This window comes from Centruroides vittatus, unplaced genomic scaffold, assembly GCF_030686945.1.
Source record: "Centruroides vittatus isolate TY-2023 unplaced genomic scaffold, ASM3068694v2 contig_1035, whole genome shotgun sequence".
Classification (NCBI taxonomy): Eukaryota; Metazoa; Arthropoda; class Arachnida; order Scorpiones; family Buthidae; genus Centruroides; species Centruroides vittatus.
The window spans coordinates 2,483,943-2,507,851 of NW_027120673.1; the positions used below are offsets into that span (position 1 = coordinate 2,483,943).

A 23,909-nucleotide genomic window follows, 5' to 3' on the forward strand; every position below is an offset into this window, starting at 1 on the left:
TTTTGACTTACCTTGTATATTTTTAGTCTGTGCATTTTATTTACTGTATATATTTTATTTTTTTTTTTACTTTTTAATTTTATCAGGTTCTCTCATTTTGTTTTCTTGGAGAGATGTTATCACTTGCCTTTTGGCATTACTATGAATATGTTAATAAATAAGTAAATAATTCTTTGTGTAACTTGGAGATGATCCTATGAGGATCAAAAATACTTGTTCATTAAACTCACATCACTGATAAAAAGATTTGATTTCTATTAGTGCACGTTTCTTGATGCTAAAACCAGATGCTAGTCACATAATGGCATTTAATTAGTATTTTCGCAATTTTTAATTTTTAAGAATGTTATATAAATGAATACTACTTTTAAAATTTTAAGTAGATCATGTAGCTAATTATATGCTAACATACTGTATTTTAGAACCCTTGTTTAACTCCAATAAGTCCTTTTTTTTTAGAAAACAGACTGACATTTTCAATCCTTTTCCCTCTTTAGTTCTTCTTTAAGTCCAGATTTTCTTATAAAAAATACGAATCCAAAATGAACTTAAATATGAGTTCCAACTTTAGGGAGGAAAAATGTATTTTATATGCTTGGCAGTCATTTTTTCTAGTCTTCACGTAACAAAATTTCTTATAAATACATTCCACCAAAAGAATAGGTATGCAGTTGGAACTCATATTTAAGTTTGTTTTGGATTTGTACTTTTATGAAAAAATCTGGACCTGAAGAAGGTCCGAAAATGGAGAAGGTTTGAAAATGTTAGTCCATTTTCTACAAAAAGGACTTATTGGAGTTAAACAAGGGTTCTAAAATACAGGTGTGTTATGTAAAGGAACTCCAATCTATAAAGAGTTTGTGATATTCTAATTACATGGTAGTTTTAATATAATATTTTTATATTTTTAAGCATACACGTTCAGTATTATTAATTTAAAATGAAAATATTTAATTTTAGCATTGAAATGTCCCAAAATACAGAACCCAAAGAACGGAATGATTCATTGCACAAATAAAGGATATTGGGGAAGCATCTGTAATTTTGTTTGTGAAGATGGATATGCATTGGTAGGAGAACCAGCAGTATCATGTGATGGAAACAAAAAACTTGTTTTATGGAATTCATCTATTCCAAACTGTGAAAGTAAATATTTTAAATAATTTAAATAATTATTGTAAATATTGTAAATTATTGAAAAAATAATTGTGTTTTGAATAAGAATTCATACACAAGCTATTCAAATATAATTTGTTCATTATTGAATTTACTCATTTTAATGATTCAGCAATAAATTATTGTAATGTTAACAAAATTATTAATTTTTAAAAAGGCATTTCAGAGAAAGTTTTTTGGAAATAATTTTTAGTGATTTTACTATACTTGTGAAAAACTGTAAGTTCAGTAGACTTATCAAAAATTAACATTTTTGATTAACATGAAAGAAAAATCACTGTATGATTGATCTTTCATATTAATGGTTTTGAATGGAATGAACAGTTAAAAATTGAAAATCACGTGTACAGTTGTGCCCTTGATTTTAAATTATTTGAGGATGGAGCATTTTTCCTTGGGACAGTATAATTATGTAATTTATTTCATTATGTAATTCTGTTATTCTAATTATTCACTCTTAGAAATCTCAACATTTATGAGACTGGATAATACTTTTTGCTACCTCACTAGTTTATTTTGCTTTGCTTTATCTTCTTGTTAATATTCTGTATAGTTTCTGTAATTTGTCCATTTCTTTTCTGGCTTAAATTTTCTTTAGCAATATCTTCTATTTATATGCAGTTATATTGATTAAAAGAAATTATTGAAAGAAAAATATTGATGAAGAGCTCCCCTATGTAATATGAATTTGTGGCTTTGTATTTTACCAAAAATAAATACATGATTTCTTTTTCATTTGATCTTCAAGCTACGTTTTGAAAAATTTGTAATTTAATGAAACCAGATTCTTCGGAATGAATTGAATAATATGATAAACCCACCTTTTTTAAACCAAGCATTTTTGAGTGACATAAAGTTCCTGAAAAATATTTTCTTCACTATGTTATGATGAATACTTAGTCATATGCTTCATAGAATTGCATAATACATGCTTATTTATAACTAAATTTTTAAATTAGTAATTTGATTTTTTATATAATATAAATTTTTATTGCATTACTGATAGTTTAGTTAAATAAAGTATCATTTTTGATTTGAAATGGTAATTTTTTTTAATTATAAATTCAAAAATTACTATATAAAATTAATTAATATTTAACTTTTAATAATTTATTTATTTTCAATAACTTAAATTGTTTTAAAAACAATTAAATATTTAACAGTTGATTAAAATATCTATAAATTCTTTATTCAAAGAGATTGATTGACTTTTAAACTGCACTTATGAAAAAATCTATTTCAATAGTATTGGATTTTTGCCATTTGTTGTTTTGTTAAATTCAGATTTTTCATATTTTTATGTTTTAGAAACTACTGAAATTTGATTTTTTGTCAAATAATTTTATATTAATAGAATGAAAAATTGATACAGTTCAACTTTTTTCTAAACCTATAAAAAATAGTGATTAGTATGTTATTGAACTTTCAGTTGTATAATATTTATAAATAACAAAATTCAGTTATATATATATATATGATTGTAAATAGGCAAATGTTCAATGTTTTATTTGTTTAGAAAAAAGAACTGTCACTTTTTGACTCTGTTAATATAAAATTATTTGATACAAATTAAATTTCAATACTTTATGAAATTTACAGCTTACAAAATTGAATTCTAATTTTTAATATTTTCAACTGAAGATATGAATGTTCATTTTTATATTATGATAAATTATATGTTTGATGTAAACAAAGTTGGAACCTGCATATTGTGATGAACATGAACTAACCAAAGATTACAGGAACATTTAACAAATTTTATTTCTTTTTGAGAGAATTACAAATATACTTCTGAAGAATACTTTTGCCAAATATAAGTGGTTTGCTTCAGTTATAGTATAAAGATTTGAATAGTAGGGAGTGTATAACATTATTTTAAGGTTTGAAGACATTCTGTTAACATATGATGAAGATTAAACATGGGTTGATTGGATTTTATATTTATGGTTTTGAGTTGAAAGAGTTTTACTGGACTACTCAGAGTTTTGGGATAATTACATTGTCCTTTAGGATTTTGCAGTTGTTACACAGGTAGCTTTGAGAGACCAGCTTTGTTGTGAATCTTCCTCTTTCCATGTCCTTTTTATGTTTGGAGAGTTTTCACTTTAAAATCTGGGCTATGGCACAATATAATGGAAAACTTTGCTATCATTTATTATAAAAATCTTGTATATCTCTTTTAGCTCTACTTTGTTCCATGGATCCCTGTCTGTGCTATTAAAAGTTTTTTTCTATCATTAGCCACTAACATGAGTATAACTGCCAAACTGTTTGCATCCCTATCATTAGCTATTTTTTCTTTGTGTTTTTTCAAAATATATTTCCTTTCTGTAGATGTTATTTCCTCACCTCTTTATTCCAATGTTTTGACTTCCAGACAACCCCTATCTCTTTCCTCAAAGAAGAGACTGAGATAAATAACAAGAAAAAAACAATAGTTATGTATTATGTAGAGGAGTAGGATGAAACTTTTACATCAACCTTTGAAAAAAAAATTATAAAGAAAAGGAAATACTGTTACATTTCTTTTATGAACAATCTAAAGGCACTAAAGCCCATCTTTAGAGCAGTGTTTTTAACTTTTCTGGCTAAAACTCACTGTGTTAAAACAATAAAGTTTGTATCAAATATTATTATATTAATATTTAATATACAGCATTGGCAAAAAAATCCAAAATAAACAGTAAAAAATGAAAATAGAAAAGATTTTATTTAATATAATTGATGGGCTTGAAATATTGTGTTGGTAGGAAATTTGAACTATATTTTTAGTGAGTAAATTTAAATTTTGGTAATTACTACCCATTTTAATAAAGCAATAAATACAACATACATATACTGATATAAATAAAAGATAAATCTTATTAAAATAAATTGATAAATACAATTAAATTTCAAAATTATAAAATATAATGCAAATAAAATATTAAATTATATGAATTCTTTGAAATTCATAAAAATTACCAAGTGAAATATTTTATTACAAATTTACACTTTTTATAGTCAGTATAAAAAGTGTAGATTTGTAATTTATCTATATTTGTGCATTTGTCTTACAGTATGACACTACCATTACTATACTATACACACACATACCCCCTTTTTATATCCTTGCAAGGACATGATATAAAAAGGTGTGTAATGGTATTATAATGGTAGTGTCGTACTATAAATTTCTCTTCTTTTTTGGTTGTAGTGACCCCTTATGTGACTCACAGATGCAGTTTGGAAAACATTACTTTAGAGCAGTGGTTTCCAACCTTTTCTAGGATGCGGAACACCTTTGTGAGCAATTTTCTTTAGCGGAACACTTACTTAAGTTAATATGAAATACATAAGCTTGTCATCAGTTATTTTATTAGAATTAAGCAGATATAATTCAAAATCTCTACTCGTATTATTAACGCCAATTCTAAGACGGGAAAAAATATACCTAAATAACTTTAATGGGAAACTTGTGCCTGATGTTTTTTACATATTTAATTCAGTTTTTATCATTGCCTTTATCTTATTCGAAACAGTCGTACACTCCATAAGTACGAGTCGTACATATATATTTAAGTTTGTGAAAATTTTATGATTTTAATTTTTTGATATTCAGCGGCTCGAATACGATTGTACACTTTCCGATTTGCGACTAAATCTGCGGAACACTTGGGAGATGCTTACGGAACACCAGTGTTCCGCGGAACACCGGTTGGGAACCACTGCTTTAGAGGATGTTATTGGTGGAAAAATGCTATAAAGTGTTCTAAGGCATATTTTAAACATGAGATTAAAAGAACACAAAGAAGGCTGTGCAAGAGACATGATGAACTTGACACTAATGTAAGATTTCCGACAGGAAAGGAGGCGGAGGTTAATCCTTCTTGACAAGATGAATGAGCGATGTGAGTGTAATGTGGGTGTGGTTGTTGACACCATGACAGGTTACTTTTACATAGCAAGCTGTTTAATTGGAAGATAATGCTTACATAATTCTGGTCAAGAACTTCTCTAGGACGGAAACAAAACTTTTAAGTTCAGTCTGTGGTTTTACTAGTTATCCAATGACAATGTGTTGGGGTTTTGATGATGATCAGACATCCTGAGGCAGATTGACTGTGGTTTAGTAGAGTAAAGATGAAGTGATGAAGATGAATCCAAGACAAGAGGGAAACTCTCATAGAGAACAAACAGGTTGAGCGAGGGAGAAGCACCCACACTTTGCCCTTGAATTTTGGGGTTTTTAAAGGATTTATCTCTGAAATTTTTAATTTGATTGGCCCCAATTTTCTTTCTCCACCTCCCAATTGGTCCCTTTCTTGTTTCCAGGTGAAATTAGATCAGGTGCAGGAAAGATTGCTCTCCATTAATCAATTTTACATATTCATTCATCTTTGTTTGCAAGTGTTGATCAAACTTTGAAACTTTCTGTTGCATCTCATGCGATAATGTTTTTTTTTTCTGATACCTAAGAAGTTTTCTATATCTTTATTAATTACAATGTGGTAGTTTTTCTTTTAAAGGAATGCTACATTTCATTGTTTATTTCCAAATTTTGAGTCTATGAGCTTCAGAGTCAAAGCTTGATTTTCCTGATTGACATTTTAAACATTCCAACCTGTTAGTTTTTTTCAACCTGTTACCTCATGGAGTTGACTGTATTGTTTCTTTCATACCTTTGTGACAGATCTATTTTATGCATATTTTGTAACAAAATATTTTCTTAAATAAATCGAATTTTAATGAGGGATTTGGACTCTGTCTGAGACTTCACATTAATGGAGGAGGCTCTGGGGATTGTCTGAGAGAGAGTGAAGATGTTGGATGAAAATAAGAGAAGTTGAGAATATAACATCTACAGAAAAGATAGGGATTTTGAAGAAAAATATGGAAGAGAAAGCAGTTAACAGTAGGGATTGAACAGTTTGGCATCATGGAAGTGGCAAATAAAAGAGAAGAAACTTTGAAAAAGTAAAAAAGTAAGTCATTAAAATGGAAGGAATGAGTTAGAGGAGTAATGCTGATGTTGACAAATTTAATGATCAGATGCCGATTGCCGATGATCAAAAGGCATTTGAAGAGTTCATTTAGATGGTGTAGCAATCAACATTTGAAAGGAACTCTTGTAGATGAGCTTAGGAAGCTTGAAAGTGTTTGAGACTATTTAAAACTGTTTTTTGTATGTTCCAATAAAGGAAGATTTAGTTTAGTGTTATTGTTGATTTCTACAGTTTTTTAAAAATTTAATCATCCTAAATAATCTTAAAACATCTTTTTTATGAGCATATAACTTAAATATATTTAAAATAATCTATATTTATATTTTGTTATATTTTTCTATGTTAGAATAATGTATATTTCATTAAGTTTCAGCAGTAAGCTGTCCACCAATACAGACTCCAAAAAATGGATATGTTGATTGTACAAATTATATACATCAGGGAAGTATTTGTACCTTTAGCTGTGATGAAGGATATATTTTAGTTGGAGAAACATCAACAACATGTAGAGGGGATAAGACATTTGCCACCTGGACTTCATTATTACCAACTTGTGAAAGTAAGTATATTGTGCTATTTCAACGATAATGGTTGGGTTTTGGGCTATAAATAAGTTTATTATTTTTTAGTTGTTCAGGTTGTATAAAGAGTTGGTAGCACTTTAGAGGGAGGGAAGGGTATTTAAGATATTGTGGATTGGCTGCATGGGTTTTTTTTTTCTTTGTGTGTGTTCGGGTGTTCTGAGGAAGTGTGTTGTGTAGTGGAAGCAATATCTAGACAGACTTGTAATATCAGGCTAGAAGCGAAGGAATTGACTTGCATTGGCCAAATTGTTAACTGAGTGATTGAAACATTTGTTTGGTTTAAATCAATTGTTGGTAGTGGACATTTCCTGAGAATTAGTTTCTGTGTGAGACTCAGGTGTCTGGGTTGCTGAAAGGACTGTACTATATAAAATTCATTGTACAGATGAACCTGTATAGTTCGTAAGAGACTGTATGTGTGACCTAGTGAACAACTTTGTAAATTTTGTATATATAGATGTTCTACCTGTCCATAAACTTATTTTTAAGTTGGCTTTGCTTAACGCTTAACGATTTCGGAGAATCAATCGGTAGATCCCAGGCATATTAAGTATGCGGCGTTCTGATCTTGAATCAAGCGTGCCTACACTCATTGCACAAACATATGTGATACCTACAAAGAATTGGATTACATACTCGAGACAGCAACACAACAAGGTTACCAGAGAAATATAATAGAAAAACTTATTACAACATTCCGGAATCGAAGTAATCACTCTCCCACAGATAACGGTAAACAAAAGATGGTAATCAATTATTATCCCTTCTTGAACAAAATGCTAAACGAAATGCTAAACAAAATGCTAAACTAAAGCCAATAATATACGTATCATTTACCGACATAATCCGACAGTTTACAAATTGTTAAGGAATGACAAGAAGAGAGAGGATTGGAGCTCTTTAACAGGGGTTTACTCCATACTGATAAAGGACCAACGATTTGATTTGGATATTGTTTATGTGGGAGCTACTTTATGGCACTTAGAACAAAGGATCAAAGAGCACCGATACTCGATTAATAAGAATCTGGACAGTACCGTTTTAGCATCATACGCCAAGCAACAGGATATTGACGTATTATGGGAACATGCTTCCGTCATCAGGCCAACGAACAATAGGCATACAATCAAACATCTAGAAAAGCTAGAAATATATAAAGCACAAGAAAAGACGGGATGTATTAATCATAGGGACACGGATTCTTTATCAACCGCATGGAAATCGTTTTATAATGATAAACAATAATAACATACAAGGAAGCGGCCACGTATTTTGTACTACATTTTATTCATTTATTATATAATATATGTATATTAGGCATCATGCGTGATCTATTTGTAGTTGCGCATGCGCATTTATTATTTTTTCATATTTAATTGCTTATATTCCATTTTAGTGTTTTAGTCTTTTGTTAATTTGAGTTTTAACTGAGGATGACCGTTAAAAACGAAAACGTTTTTATTTTGTTAAACATTTTGTATTCTGGATGATTAAAGGTGCTAATTTTCATATTAATTATAATTTCCAGTATAATTAAAAGTTGGTTTTTATATATATATATATGTTATAGTCAAAACCCGTTTTTAGTTAGAACGCGTTTTAACTAGTTGAAACTAGTTTATACTGGATGTCTTTGTTAAAACCTGTTTTGTCTAGTTAAAACTAATTTTAACTCAAATTCATTTTTGACTAGCAGTAAATTCTAGTTTTAACTAGACAAAATGGGTTTTAACAAAGACATCCAGTATAAACTAGTTTCGACTAGTTAAAACGCGTTCTAACTAAAAACGGGTTTTGACTGTAACATATAGAGTGATTCGGGGTAAGATGGTAAGTGGGGGAAGATGCCTACTTTTTGATATTTTCAAACGGTGACGTCAGATATTGTCATGTGTTTGTGTGATGAATCGTTGGGCCAATATTGAGTGCGGAAAGCTGTAGTTGGCTACCGTTACCTCATTTTCTACATCCGAGAAGAATAAAAGCAAGATAAGAATGAAGTTTTTGTTGTGAAATGTTTCTAGAATCATTTTAAAACTAAAAGTTAAAATAGAATTTATTAAAAATTGCAAAAAACAATTAATGTGTGATGTAGTTAAGGGTCTAAAGTTTCCATTGTGAGCTACCGCCGATCCCGATTGGACACGCTAGAACACATAACTCCGCTAGGCATCTTACCCCGACAAATGGGAAAGCGGCCACATTTTTCTTGGGGTAACATGCTTATTTTTTGTTAATTGAATTCCAATATGCCTATTTTTAATAAATTTTTGTTTTGTCGTTTTATTGCAGGATATGTGTAGAAATTATATAAAGACTTCTCAAAAAGGTTTTCGGACTGAAAAGAGCTTTCAGCTAGCTAGAGAGCACGTTAGAATGGGTGGAAACTTAACAATACTTATACTGTGCTGTTATACTTACTATGAAGTACTTTGTACTACATATGCAATAAATTAAATTTGGTTAAGATATTCGAAAATTAATTTTATGCAATTATATTTGTTATTTTACTCTAATGGCATTTGGCATCTCACCCGGATACTTGGGATGAGGTACCTAAAATGCCAGACAGTAAAAAAGTCGTCATTGCAAACACAATATACAATTATTTTTCATATACTCCAAAGTTTTATTTGAAAAACATGCTCAAGAATATGATAGTTTCGTTAGAGGCCTCCAATACACAAATTATCGTTATAATTTCCTTCATAAGCAAAATGTTAGGCATCTTCTCCCGAATGACTATACATAACTTTATTTATTTCCCCCAAACATTTATGTAGCTAAAATTAGTTTTATCTAAAATCAAAACATGTACAGCAGTAAATTAACTGGACAAAACGGGTTTTGTGTAATTAAAACTAGAATTTACTGCTAGTCAAAAATGAATTTGTGTTAAAACTAGTTTTAACTAGACAAAACGGGTTTTAACAAAGACATCCAGTATAAACTAGTTTCGACTAGTTAAAACGCGTTCTAACTAAAAACGGGTTTTGACTGTAACATATATATTATACTTAGTAACTCAAAATAAAGGAAGATTCAAAATAAAGCAATATTAATCATATACACATACAATAAAAGAGATTTTGCAAAATTAACATTAAGTCCATCATATCCAAAATAAAATATTGCTTTGCTGGTCGTATTAGAAAATGCTGAAAGTTTCCTTTTTTAATACTTGAAGTAACTAAAAAAATGTTTAAACTTACAATTTGTCCTGTGTTATTTAATGTTTTTTTTTTTAAATTTATGTAATAAATAATCTTTATAGAAGACTTATATAAGAAATATTGTAAAATATTAAATTTCAGGATTAAGATGTCCATCAATACAGACTCCAGAAAATGTAAATATTCAGTGTACAAATAAAGAATATTGGGGAAGTGTCTGCAGTTTCATTTGTGATGAAGGATATGCATTGATTGGAAAATCATCTGTATCATGTGAAGGAAGTAAACATGCTAGCTGGAGTGCCTCAATTCCAACATGTGAAAGTAAAATTTAATTAAATAATATTAAATAAAATAAATTATATAATATAATTTATTTATAATATTAAATTTCAGGATTAAAATGTCCATCAATACAGACTCCAGGAAATGTAAATGTTCAATGCACAAATAAAGAATATTGGGGAAGTGTCTGCAGTTTTATTTGTGATGAAGGATATGCATTGATTGGAAAGCCATCTGTATCATGTGAAGGAAGTAAACACACTAGCTGGAGTGCTTCAATTCCAACATGTGAAAGTAAAATTTAATTAAATATTATTAAATAAAATAAATTATATAATCTATATATATAATCGAGACGAGTTGATAATAATAATAATAATCAGTGCAGAGTCCAAACGGTTAGGAGTTGAAAGTTGAAATTTGGTACACAGTTAGGGTATGTCACAAGAACGCACACTAAGAAGGGATTTTTCGAAATTCCTCCCCACGGGGGAGAGGGACAGGATTAAGTCTTAACACTTTCATCAACAATGGAAGTGTTAGGTAACAATGGAAGTGTCAACAATGAAGATGTCAACAGTGGAAGTGTTATGTAACTATAATGTAATAATCTTAATTTTCGCTAAAACAGTTAGGAGTTGAAAGTTGAAATTTGGTACACAGTACCCAAATTTAAGTACCAAATTGTTAAGTAACAATGGAAGTGTCAACAATGAAAGTGTTAAGTAACAATGGAGAACAAGAGAAAGTGACATGCAAGATTTACGGGTGCTGGAGGAAAAAAAAAAAAGAGAGTAATATGTTAGAACATATTCGATTTTCAAATTTAAACACAATAGTTCGGTTTTTCTGACCTTTCTTCTTTAGAACATTCGATGAAAATTGAACAATATAATCAGAACACATCGTGAAAATCGAACAATATTAGAACATTTGATTTTCAAATTCGACCTTTTCTTTAGAAATACTTAGTTTGTTGATGAAATTACTCTTTTTCTTTTGTGACTATAAAGTAATAATTTTAATCTTCACTATCATTACTTTTGCCCGAGCAATGCCGAGCCTACCTGCTAGTAATATTTATAATATGTATTATATGTAATTATTAAATATAAATATAATAATAATATTAACTTTAGAAAATCCAATTTAGCCCTTGCTTCATGTATTTTAAGGACCAGTTTCCTATATTGTTTGGCCAGCATAGCTATAAGTATATCAATATATTTTCTTTCAACTGCTATGCCGGCCAAACAATATATATATATATGGAGGAAAGAATAAGTGGCTGTTTACCAAGGGTATAGCCACAGGAGGAAGTGAGAAGGGGGAAGAGAGAGGGAAAGGAAAGGAGGAAGAGTAGAGAGCTTATACACGCATGCCTGTGCCGTTGATAGACGAAATAAAATACAGAATACACTGATCAGGAGACCAGTGGCACAATACTGAATACACAATTAGGACTGCGTGTCCACAAATACTACAATAATACAAGGTCCTGATTTAACTACAAACTACCATTAGTATGGCTGCCTGTCTGCCCATAAATGCTGTACATTGGGCAGAAAGAAGAATGTGTAGAAAATAAACCAACCGCATATGATTACAGTACATAGTAATAAATAAAAGTAAAACATTATGTAGATGTAGGCAATGCAAGAGTTGTCTAAGTATTGGCATCTTGCATGTTAGATAATGTCTGTTTTTGCTGATCTTGCCGCACTTCACTGATCGCTTTCATCGAGAATCTGACGAATGCCGTGAAGATACTCCTGTTGTTGAGTAGGGATTTGAACAGACAGGGTCAGGCGATTTGTTCCCTGATGGTAGAAGTGATCAGATCTTTGCAGATCTGATCAAACCGTGGGCAAAGATGATGTGGATAGGTTCCTCCAGGGTGGAGTTGTCACAAGGCAGGTGCCTCCATTCTGCCTTAGGAACCGAACGAAGTAAGACCCAAACCCACCATGCCCAGTGATGAGCTGGGTAACAGAAAAGCAGGGGACAAAGTGTGGGGGCAAGGTCATCTCCGGTAGGAATTGGTGCATGAGCCTTTCTTTGCCACAAGAGCCCAGTGGCCTTGCCAGATACTGTTAAGGGTATTGGATATCCGATGATACACCCAGGATAGGGGGATGAGGCTGTAAGAAGGGTTACCCTTCTCAGAGGCAGCCTTCTTTGCCAGACGGTGTGCCCTATCATTGCCCTTGTTTCCGCTATGACCTAACCCAGTGAAATTCAATAAGAGTATTGGGCCCAATACTAGAGATGGCATTAAGGGAGTCCCTGATGATAGGGAGTTATTCCTGCTTTCAAGCTGTAAGAGGGCCACCCTACTGTCAGAAATAATATTGAAACACCTCGAGATGTTGGTGAGACCCTTCTTGTCAATGAGTTGAAGAGCCTCGAGGATCGCCAGGGATTCTGCCTGGTTGACACTGCAGTGAGCAGCCAAAGAGAACCTCTCTTGATAGAAGAAGCGTCTTCCCTCATTCAATACCACAACAGCGCACCCAGTCCCTGTCTCATTCCTAGAACCATCAGTGTAAATATTAAAGCCACAAGGGGCCCTATCGCTTTCCACATAGAAATTCACATTAGGAAGGTCTGCTGGGTGAACAGGATTATGCAGAGGGACCCAATCAACCCCTAGCTTGAAAACCTTCTCCCAAAGGTCGAAAATGGGGGCGGGTAACTTACTAGGCTGGAAGGACTTGTAGGTAGTGTTGCCTTGCTGACTTCTGAGCAAATGGAATTGCCAATACCTCCTTTTAATGACCAGGTTGATTGGAGTGAGCCCTGCAATAATCAGAAGGACTTTGGTGGAAGTGGTCCTGTACCCCTTTGCCACACCAGGGCAGTCTGCCTCTGCACTGCCAGCAGCTTCCTTCTTACATGCACCCATTGTGGTTACCTTGCCCCAGACCTCACAGCCATAGGTGATGATTGGGGTGATGGCACCTTTATATAAGACCCTTGTAGCCTTAGGGCTTAGGCCTCAAGTGTTCCAGGAGAAGGAACGAAGGGCGTGCGTAGCAAGAAGAGCCTTGTCATGGGCATACTGAATGTGTGGGGTCCAATTAAGGTTTTCGTCCAGGATCACCCCTAAATATTTCATAGGACTGATGTACTTAATCCTCTCATCATCAAATTTTATTGTTGGTTTCTTGGCCAGGGGGTTTCTCCTGGGAAAAACTATACAGCTACTCTTGGCAATGTTAATGATGAGCTTGTTCTTGTTACACCAGTTAGAGAGCCCTTTGAGGAAGTTGTTCATCTGAGTCTGAAGCACCTCCTGGTTGGAATGTACCATTAAAATGATGGTGTCATCATCATATTCCTGAATAGTTGTCTGGAAGTCTGCTGGGGTCTCTTTGGATAGGCAGAAGATGGTGTTGTAGAGGACATTCCAGAGCAATGGCCCAGATTTGGAGCCCTGCGGGCATCCCCTGTTGATAGTCATATGGTGCAACAGATGGTTGTTATGCATGACTCAGCAGTCTGACCAGAGAGGTAGCTGGAGAGGAGCTTATACAGGTTGTTGGGGCAATTGTAGGTCTGCAGGTTGTGCAAAATGGCAGGCCACCAAGCATGGTCGAAAGCTCCCCGAAAATCCGCCGATACCATTATGGTATGTAGATTGTTAGCCTTGGCCTTTGTGATGTAATCAGTGGTGCTGTGGAGGGCCTCCACTGTGCCTCTCCCTTTGTGGAAACCAAATTGGAGATTATGTAAGTAGTTGCCGTGGTCGAGGTGGTAGCCAATCCTTTTTGCCACCATGGCATCTAAAACCTTTCCCAGGATAGACAGAAGGGAAATAGGCCTGAAGTCTGTGAAAAGAGGATAGCAGAGTTGGTGGGTTTCTCAATAAGTTTAATGGAAGCCACCTTCCACTTTTTAGGGAAGTGGCCTATGGCCAGGCATTTGTTATAAAGAACCCAGAAGACCGTGGGGATAGCTCTGAAGGCATGGTTGGCCATAAGACTGGTGATGTGGTCAGGGCCGGGAGCTTTCCTCTTGTTGATATTTTGGAATTTCCTCTCCACTTCTTTGATCATAAAAGGCCGGTCATCCTTGGTGTTAAGAGGACCTTCTGCCAGCTTCCTGATGTTATGGTGGTAGTCCTTGTCTGTTGAGGTGTCATCCCTGGAAAAGAGATTAGTGAGAACCTGCTTAAAGGCCTCCTGAATGGAGTCCTGCTGTCCGTTGTTGTCCAAGTTGGACAGAAGGATTCCACTAGATTTATTTTTACCAAAAGCCACTCTGTATGGGACGTTCCATGACCTTGAACTGTCAACCCTTGAGCAGAAGTCTCTCCAGGAGGAAGTCCTTGCTTCCATGATGGCTTTCTTGTAATTCCTGGAGCAGTCAATATAATGGTTCTTGAGGAGCTGCTGTCTTTTCAGGTCCCTATTATGGTGCATTTGCCATTTTGCTCTCCTTGCTTCCTTTTTTAACCTGTCAAGATTCCTATTCCACCAGGGGACATTGATGCGCCTGATTTCGATCCTGGTGGAGCGGTAGAAACTGTCGTGCAAGGCAGAATGAAGGTGGTCAACCACCACATCAATCTGCTCTGGAGTGGAGAGGTTGTTGATAGAGTGGAAAGGCCAAATGGACTTAAGAGTCTCCTCATAAGTACTCCAGTTTGTCCTGGAAGAGATGTTAATAGGCCTAATAGGAATACTGCTGGATATCCTAGTTTCGATATACCTATGATCGCTGGGGGTGTACCTATCCAGGGTGCTACATGTTGGCTGGAGGCGCAGGAGCCGATTGCCAAGGCAAACGTTGATCCAGCTCTCCCCTGACTCCGCTGATTAGCGATAGCGATAGCATACAGGGGATGAAGATCCAGGGCTACTCAGAGGTATTGCCTGGGTGTGAAAAGAGGCTTAAGATAAGAGGCAAAGGGGAAAGGTAAAGTGAGATAGGAAAGGGGATGAAAGGGAAGTATCATGACGTCTGCGTCTGCATTTATTAACAAAAAATGAAATAAATACAAAGTTGTACATATATACAGAATCTTCCTGACACTTTCAGGAATTTACAATAATATAATACAGCCATTTGGTTGTAAGCATTAGGTTTATACCTAATGTAACAGAAAACAGATCAAAATGAAGAAAACAGCAAAGATTACATTCATTCCAGAATTTGTCAATTGTAAAGTTTACAGAATATTGCGTGATCAGTTTCTTGGAAATGATTTGCCGAGTAGGTAGGTAAGGCGCTAGAGTTTAGAGAGTAGAGGTCTGCAACCGAAATGAGATTTCCAGCTGCCGGCCCCGCGGATCCTCAATGAGGCTAAACCAAATTGGGGACTTTACAGTAAAGTCCTACAGATGAGGAGAGGTTTCTCAGAAAATTTATCAATAACTTCTTGAAGAAGCTGAATAGGATACTGGAGATCTGCAGGTGAGCAGTAAAAAGAGATGAGATACATAGCGATGTTATTGTGCTCCAGGTAAATAGTGCAGAAATATTTGTTACAGCAGTTCTGGATTAGCTGGGCACAGAGGGAATTGTTTATAATGACAAAGCCAGCCTGGATTGGGTTGGCCCCAGGGGAGTAAAGAGTCTTGAAATTACCGAGAAGGGAGACCCTGCCTTTGTGAAGATATGGCTTCTGGAAGGCCAGGATGTCAGTATTACCAAGGAGAATTGTGGCGTAGGCGTCCGAAGAGGCCGCTTTACTTCTCTGGAGATTTGCCTGGAAGATATTCAACGAGTCTTTATTAAAACTTTTAGTGAACTGCATATCAGCATTCGAATTATCAATACTAACCATAAAGATGGGCTGGATGAGTACAGTTTAACAGGAAGGGAACCGGCAGTAATTAGTAACATTTATTTGCTGGGCCTTGTACTTTTTGAGGCAAGGACAGTTTAAGGAGAATGAGTTGTGGTCAGAGTTTAACTGTTTGTCATTCTGAACTGTCTTGTTGTATTTTACACAGTTGGCACATCTTGGGACTCTGTCCAGGTTTGGGCAGTCCTTGTATCTATGCCAGTGGCTGCATATTTTTTTTTCCATGCAATCTTTCGCGAAATTTCCAATTCCGCAGCAGTTTTAGCATCTTACCACGTGTATGTAGTCATTCACTACAACAGAGATCCATTCTATTGAGACCTTCTTTAATTCCATCATCACGTTTTGGAGTACTGGAGGGGACAGCTAGCACCATATGCCGATAGTCCTTTCCCTTTGCTGAGTCTATTCACCTTATAACTTTCACAGAGGAAGAGAAGGAATTGAAGTCCAGATCCCCTCTAATATCCCTGTTTCGCTGGTAAAGGCCTCAATCACTTTTGTATCATCAATTCCGCGTGGAATATTTATAAGTATTATAGTAGGGTTCTTCCGTTTTGGTTCATATGACCTTAGCTTGTTGGCCAGTTCCTCTTTATCTGTCAGCACCATTTTTATTATCTCCAGATCTTCTTTTTTCTGCACTTTAATACATATGTCTCCTCTTAAGGGGGTGGGCCGCTGTTACCCCAATGCCCATCATCCTTGGAGAGATGTTCGCTTGTAAGGATGCCATGATTTCCTCAGGGACCAGCTTAGGCTTGTTTGGGTTTGGAATAGGGGTGATTATAAGGCTATGTCCACCATTGTCAGAATTGGGAATACTTTCTAATTTGCCTGAGACGCTTTTGATCATTTTTGTTATTTTGCTGGTATTTTCAGGTTTCCTGACTACAGTAAGACCCCGCTTAACACAGAGGATGCATTCCTAGACGACAGAGCCCTAAACGAAACAGCATTAAACGGGGTCATCTTAACATGTAAATAAGGGGGATATGTGAAACAGAACAGAGAATAAGAAAATTTATCACTTTTTTTTTGTTTCATTTTGTAACATTTATTGTTAAATACTTTTTTATTACATTAATTATAGACTTATTTGTTGCTAATATCGAAATTTATTCGTAAAACATTCATGAAAATAAAAAACAAGTTCGAGTAAAGAAGTTATGTTTGTGATGAGGAAGGTTCTTCCTCATTTGACATTTTTTGTTTCTTTGTGAAGAAGTCATCTAACGTTGTTTGCCTTTTCCTGTTTCGTTCAGCTAGTAGTTGTCGATAGCAAGACATCGCATCCATGACACTTCGTCTTGCCTTTGAACTTCTATCAAAATTGAAATCATTTTGAATAAACTAATCCATAATTTCCGTTATAGTGGCTAAACTTTTTTTAGGAAATCTGTTGAAAGTTCCTTTTGTTCCTCATCTTCAGAAACACTAATTTCGTCATCTTCATGCACCTGTTGTTCTACTAATTCTTTTAGATTGTCGTTGGAAAAACTTTCTCCAGTTGTAACTTGCAATAATTCTTCAATATTCTGTGCATTTATATTATCCAACCCTGTTTCATTAGCTAGCTTGACAATTTCATTGACATCAACAATGAATTCTCTTGTGTCAACATCCTTGCTTAGTTCTGGCCATACATTCTTCCATACTTCTTTCAAACATTTCTCAGTCACCTCCTTCCAGGAAAGATTGATGTTGTCTACAGCATTCATGATATTCTAGTTTTTCCAAAAATCTCTAATGGATTGTTTATCTGCTCCATCTGTTTTAGTAATTAGTTGTTGGAATATCCGCCACAGATAATAAGCTTTAAAATTTGATATTATGCCTTGATCCCAACACTGCGTGCGATCTCGGGGAATTTCAATACTACCGCGTAATACTGAAACAGCGTTAAGCGGGGTATTACTGTATATCAGAGTAAAGAGGAGGAGGCAGGGGTGCTGGAGTGTTTTTGTTTCTTTCCCTCAGAGCCAGAACCATCTTGAATAATTGGTTGGCGGCTGCATGCATTTTTATGGCTGCCTCTCTAGTTTGCAGTCTTGCTTTATTTTTGATTTGGTTGCTGTTGGATGGAATACAGGACAGAATAGTGTCCAAGTATGCATTAATATTTGACAAAATATCCTCTTCAGCGAAGTCCATATTGGTATTGTCAGAAATAGAATTTTCCACAGAGGGTGCCATAGGACTCATAGGAGACTAAGCAGCCAGAGGAACCCAGAAGATAAGCCAGATGGCCAATAGAACTCCAAAGACAGCCTTGCTGAAGCTAATACAAGTGTGCTAGCACACACCAATCCCTGGTTTGGGTAAATTAGGGTCCGGGTTAGGGTTGGGTTGAGCGGTACGAACAATAGCCTTTGTCCCAGGACACGTGTAGTAAAACCAAAACAGCGATTTCTAAAAAAAGACAGTCCCAACTCTAGTAAAACTTTTACCACATAAAGGTGATGGGAACGTGTGCCCAATTCTTGAAAATGATCCCGATCGTTGTGATAGTGGCCCGCAGGAGTAGACCAAAACCTTGCTGACGGAGCGTTGCGTAACTTTGATAATAACGATCGTGAACCTACGATCAAGGAGTCAATCGACGTGGCAAGGAACGGTGAATGAGCGGAACGGGAATACCACTTATGTGATTTGAAAGGCCAAAGCAGTAATCTGACGGAAAATGTCCCACAATGTCCAAAAGTTTCCGATTGCTGAAACTTCTCACCAAATAGTCCGATTTTGTTAGCGAATGCCTCAATGAATAGCATATGAAAAGCTATTTCCAAAAATATATCAGTTTGCATAGAGAAAGTTAAAAGTTCTTCAAAATTTTTACAAAAGACGGAGCACTGTCCACAGTAGGAACAAACAATACGCCACCTAATGGCCAATCCTGGCCAAACAATATAGGAATATGGTTCGTAATAATATTAACAACAGTAGTACATGATTTGAGGTAGGATCAAAAATGAACTGACATTTTGGACTTTTATATTGCATGCAATTATAAGAAACAGGGAGTGTAACTTATATTTCTTGTCTCTATTAGTGTGGTAAGACTGAATTTTATAGCAGTATCAGAGAAAGTACATGAATAAGAAATGATGCATTTTGAGCAATGAGCAAACAGCAAATTTTGTGTGAAACTTTGTAAAATCTTCACAGAATTTTCAATTTTTAATATAAAGTGTATGGCAAGCAAACTATGCCAAGAACACTGGTTTATGAATACATAAGATAGTCGGGAATTGTTGTAGATTATCCCATCATGAAAGACTTGCTATTGTGAGGAATGATGAAATGATGAAAAGAGCAAGGAAAGAGATCAGAAAAATTGCAGGCAAACTATCAAAAATTTAGTGAACATTTTGGGATCTTATATTGTTCACTTTATTCAAATAAATTACATTACTGACACCAATAACCAGCAAAATGAAAAAACTTTTTACTGTAACTAATGTTTTATTCCATATATAATGGACATTGTCATGTTTAACTGATAGAACATAAATGGTAAACTTAAAATCTTAGAACAGAACATTTTTAAATTACAGATTGAATACATGTAAAAGTTTACAAGTCAGATACAAAATATTGCTGCAGGGAATTAGGTCAGCTCAAGTAGTGTTCTTCAGGTTGATGAACACTGTCTCCTTGAAGTTAACTGCCATCCCTCTCCTGAAAGCTTTGTAGATTTCTACTTTTTCTAGGTGTTTCAGCTGAAGCAGCCATGTCACATGATTTAGGAGTCATACCTTGTTAAAGTCCATTTTCATATTGTTATGTAACACACAGGCTGTGAGTGCTATGCTGGAGAGGTGTTTTCTGAGGTACTGATGTTCCGTAATCCTTGCACAGAGGCTCCAATGGTGGCACTAATATATTCATATAAACTCTGTAGGCTTTGGTCCTAAATTGGAATACTATAAACTCCTGGTAGGTTTTTCTTTCATTGGGGTCTTTTTCATTTCTAAGGAGTGAGAAAACCATAGGGTTTCTTTTTCATTTCTAAGGAGGGAGAAAACCATAGGGTTAAAAGAAATTCTGTACTTACAATTTATTGGGCTATCTCCTTATAGATGGAACAGAGGGCTTTGTTGTATGTTACTACTACATACAATTTATCATTGGGTTGTGCATCAAGCAAAATGTGTTTGTTTTGCTGATTATTGGTGTTGTTGATGTGATTTATTTATGTATTAAGCTAGTATTTTGACAATTTATAATCAGTGTATTCAATACTCAGTAACAATTTGAATGTGCTCTGCAGTGCCAGCATCTTTTTGTTCCAAGGGATTTAAAAAATTAACATTACACAATTGTTCTCTAGTGAGTAGAGAGTTAATAAACAAAGTCAACCTGAATTCCCATTTAATAAACAGAGTGATCACTAATAACTAAATATCGTGAAGATTTTGATGTAGAAATCAATCAGAGTAAAAGTTTAAGACTGGTAAATCAAAAAGAATGTGGTATTTTTAATTTCTATGATTTGGTCATCACAAATTCATTATTGGGATCAGACTATGAATAAAAAAAGGTATGCTGAAATTCTTCACTGTCTGCATGGAGATGTATGACTGAAGTAATGCAATTTATGGAAGGGAAACAATTGGGTCTTTACCACGACTATGTCCCTGCATATCAGTTGTTTCTTCTGAATGAATATCTGAGTAAGAAAGATATAACAGTGCTTTCACAACCTCCTTACTCCCTTGATCTTATCCCTGCAGATTTTTTGTTTCCTAGAATGAAAGAGAACTTGAAGAGTTGCAGATTTCAACCAATAGTAGAGTGGAAGCAATAATGACAAAAATCCTTCTACATTATAAAAATATGACTTCTGAGACTGCTTCAACAAATGGCATGGACATTTGTAGAAGTATGTAGATGAAAAAGAGCTTATTTTGAAGATGGTGTAGTGTAAAAGTTTCTGCATGTTGTATAATAAAGTTTGTGTCAAAAGTTTCATTCATTTTTGATCTTACATCATATATGTATACACGTTAATTATATCATATATTGTTTTTTTATATTATTTATATATATGTTATGGGCTGATTAGTACGTCATTATTCATAATGTCCAGTCATCATGAATAATGACTAAAATGGCTGTGCTGCTTGATAAATATTGATTAATTTATTAAATTGACCAGACATTAAGCATAAAGCCACATTCCCTTTGGGTGCGATCTCCACAAAACTATTGGTATAAAGCAATAAAAAGAACATGAAATTTATTACACTGCCTGATGTTGTTTGTCATTATTAATAATGACTGGGCATTTTTTATAATTTAATCAGTTTAACTTTAATTTAGAAATTAAAGTTAAACTGATTGAAGAAATTAAATTGTATTTTGCATGTATAGTTGATTAATATAAATAAGAAAAATTATATCAAATAAAAAAATGTTAATTTAATCTACAAGAGATAATAATTTGATTTAGTTTAAATTTCATTATAAGATTTTTTACAAATTTATATAATTTTCTTTAATTTAGTTTTTATTACCTAAGAATTCATCATATAATATTGAATTTCAGGATTAAAATGTCCATCAATACAGATTCCAGAAAATGTAAATGTTCAATGTTCAGATAAAGAATATTGGGGAAGTATCTGCAGTTTTGTTTGTGATGAAGGCTATGAACTGATTGGAGAATCATCAGTATTATGTGAAGGCAATAAACATATCAATTGGAGTGCTTCAATTCCAACATGTGAAAGTAAAATTTAATTAAATATTATTAAATATTCACACACACACATACATACATAAAAATTTATTACAATATCACAGCATAAGGACACACCATTAAAAAACAGTTTCATCATAGATGTTGCATAATAGTAGTTGTAAAGCCATCTCTGAAATTGGTCAGTTTACAGAGCAGATCCATGAAGCTAAGGGGGGCTTAAGCCCTCCCCATTGACACCAAAAAAAAATTTAATTTGTTTGAATTTCAAAATGTTTTTAAAATATGTATGATAGCAAATCTGCTTTATCAGACCATTCACAATACACTCATCTTGCACCTGTTAATAAAAGATACTTATAATTATTCAAATATTTTAATTTTTGAGTTTGCCCACTTTGGGTTCTTCTGGACTTGCCACTGTCGGTTTGCATTAATTTCCACTGTGCTTGTCTTGTGCTGTAATATTGTAATTAATGTTTTATTCTTTTACTACTATTCTATATGCAGACTACTGTACATCAAATTTTTTTTGCAAGTGTGTGTGTGTTTGTTTTTTTGTGTTTGTGTTTGTAATTTTTCGCATTGTTATTCAAATATGTGTAATGAATATAGAGAACACTATTATATTTTATCAATTTTAAAAATATTCTATAGTATTCTATATTTTCTACATTTGGTTCACAGTTAATATTTTCTATATTCTCTATTTAACTGATTGAAGAAATTGAATAATATTTTACGTGCATAGATAATTAATATAAGTGAAAAATTATATCATGATATTAAATAAGTAAATAATTTAATTTATGAAAGATTATAATAAATTTGATTTAATTAAAATTTCAATTCTTGTAAAATTTTTCAAATTTAAGATGAGTTTAAATTCATATTTATAGCACTTTTAATTTAGTTTTATTATCTAAGAATTTATTATGTAATATTGACTTTCAGGATTAAAATGTCCATCAATACAGATTCCAGAAAATGCAAATGTTCAATGTACAGATGAAGGATACTGGGGAAGTATCTGCAGTTTCATTTGTGATGAAGGATATGTATTGATTGGTGAATCTTCAATATCATGTAAAGGAAATAAACATGCTAGCTGGAGTGCTCCAATCCCAATATGTGAAGGTAAAATAATTTTTAAATGATTACTATAATTTTGTATGGCTAACCTGCGGGTTATCTGTGTTTAAAAGGCAATTTGAAATTGAGTGCAAATTATGTGATGGAACAGGTTATATGTTGATATTACAACTACAAATCTATTAAGCATTTTTTCCTTTGTTTAAAGCTACTAAGTTCATCTTTAGAAAACATGATAAATTTTTTGAGAATCACAGATATACTGTATTTGGCCATATCAGTTGAAAGCACTGAAACCCACCAAATGTGTATATGCATACCTCACCTTTAATTCTATTCTATACAATGAATCTATGCTACAGTTGATATTATTAGACACTCATATTTAAATTTATATTTTGAAAGTTGATAAACTTTAGATAATTAGCCTCTATCAATATGTTGACATAATTTTGGAGAACTTTGACTATTAAGATACAAGAGACTATAATTGTCATTCTATTAAGCTACAAACTCATTCTGTTTTAATCACTACAATATAAATGTTGTTAACTAATGACAGTTTATATACATTTAAAAAGATAACCCTAGCTTTACTGTACAACTGTAAAGCTAGGGTTTACAGTTACAAAAAAGCTTTACTTTACTGTGCTTTGTTTTATTTACACACGACAACATTATTTTTTTCTGTTTTGTTATGAAATCAAAGCTAAAGATGAGTTTATGACAATTTTGGTTTATTTGCTTCATTTTTTTTTTTGAAAGAGTTTACTTTGAAAGGACAAACTGTTTTTATTCAATAATTTTTTTATTAAAAGCCAAAAGAGGAAAAAATATTGCATCTATATATATTCTATATATATCACTTTAAACCAATAATCCAGCAGCAAAAAATGACATAAGTATTTCATTTCATGTTTAAGTTACATGAAATGAAATACTTAAACAAATATTTTCAACTATTTCTTAATGATCATCTTTAGGTTACATAATAGAAAAACAAACATAGAATGTAAGATAGAAATTTAAAATTAAAGGAACTAGATAACAACATGCCAGCAAAGGCAGGTGCATGTGCAGAGGAGCAGCATCCAAAAT

General features: G+C 33.5%; 1 protein-coding gene across 4 annotated transcripts in view; it reads left to right on the forward strand.

Annotated features, from left to right (window-relative positions):
• Positions 1 to 23,909, forward strand: part of LOC136969395 (sushi, von Willebrand factor type A, EGF and pentraxin domain-containing protein 1-like) — a 131,427-nt gene that overhangs the window by 43,369 nt on the left and 64,149 nt on the right. The window contains exons 8-13 of one of the 4 annotated variants that reach the window (XM_067263534.1): positions 961 to 1,146; positions 6,529 to 6,720; positions 10,060 to 10,242; positions 10,315 to 10,497; positions 21,567 to 21,749; positions 22,674 to 22,856. In XM_067263534.1, the coding sequence (XP_067119635.1) occupies positions 961 to 1,146; positions 6,529 to 6,720; positions 10,060 to 10,242; positions 10,315 to 10,497; positions 21,567 to 21,749; positions 22,674 to 22,856 (1,110 nt within the window). The remainder of the gene's footprint in view (positions 1 to 960; positions 1,147 to 6,528; positions 6,721 to 10,059; positions 10,243 to 10,314; positions 10,498 to 21,566; positions 21,750 to 22,673; positions 22,857 to 23,909) is intronic. The other 3 variants (XM_067263542.1, XM_067263552.1, XM_067263557.1) reach the window with 3 other exon arrangements.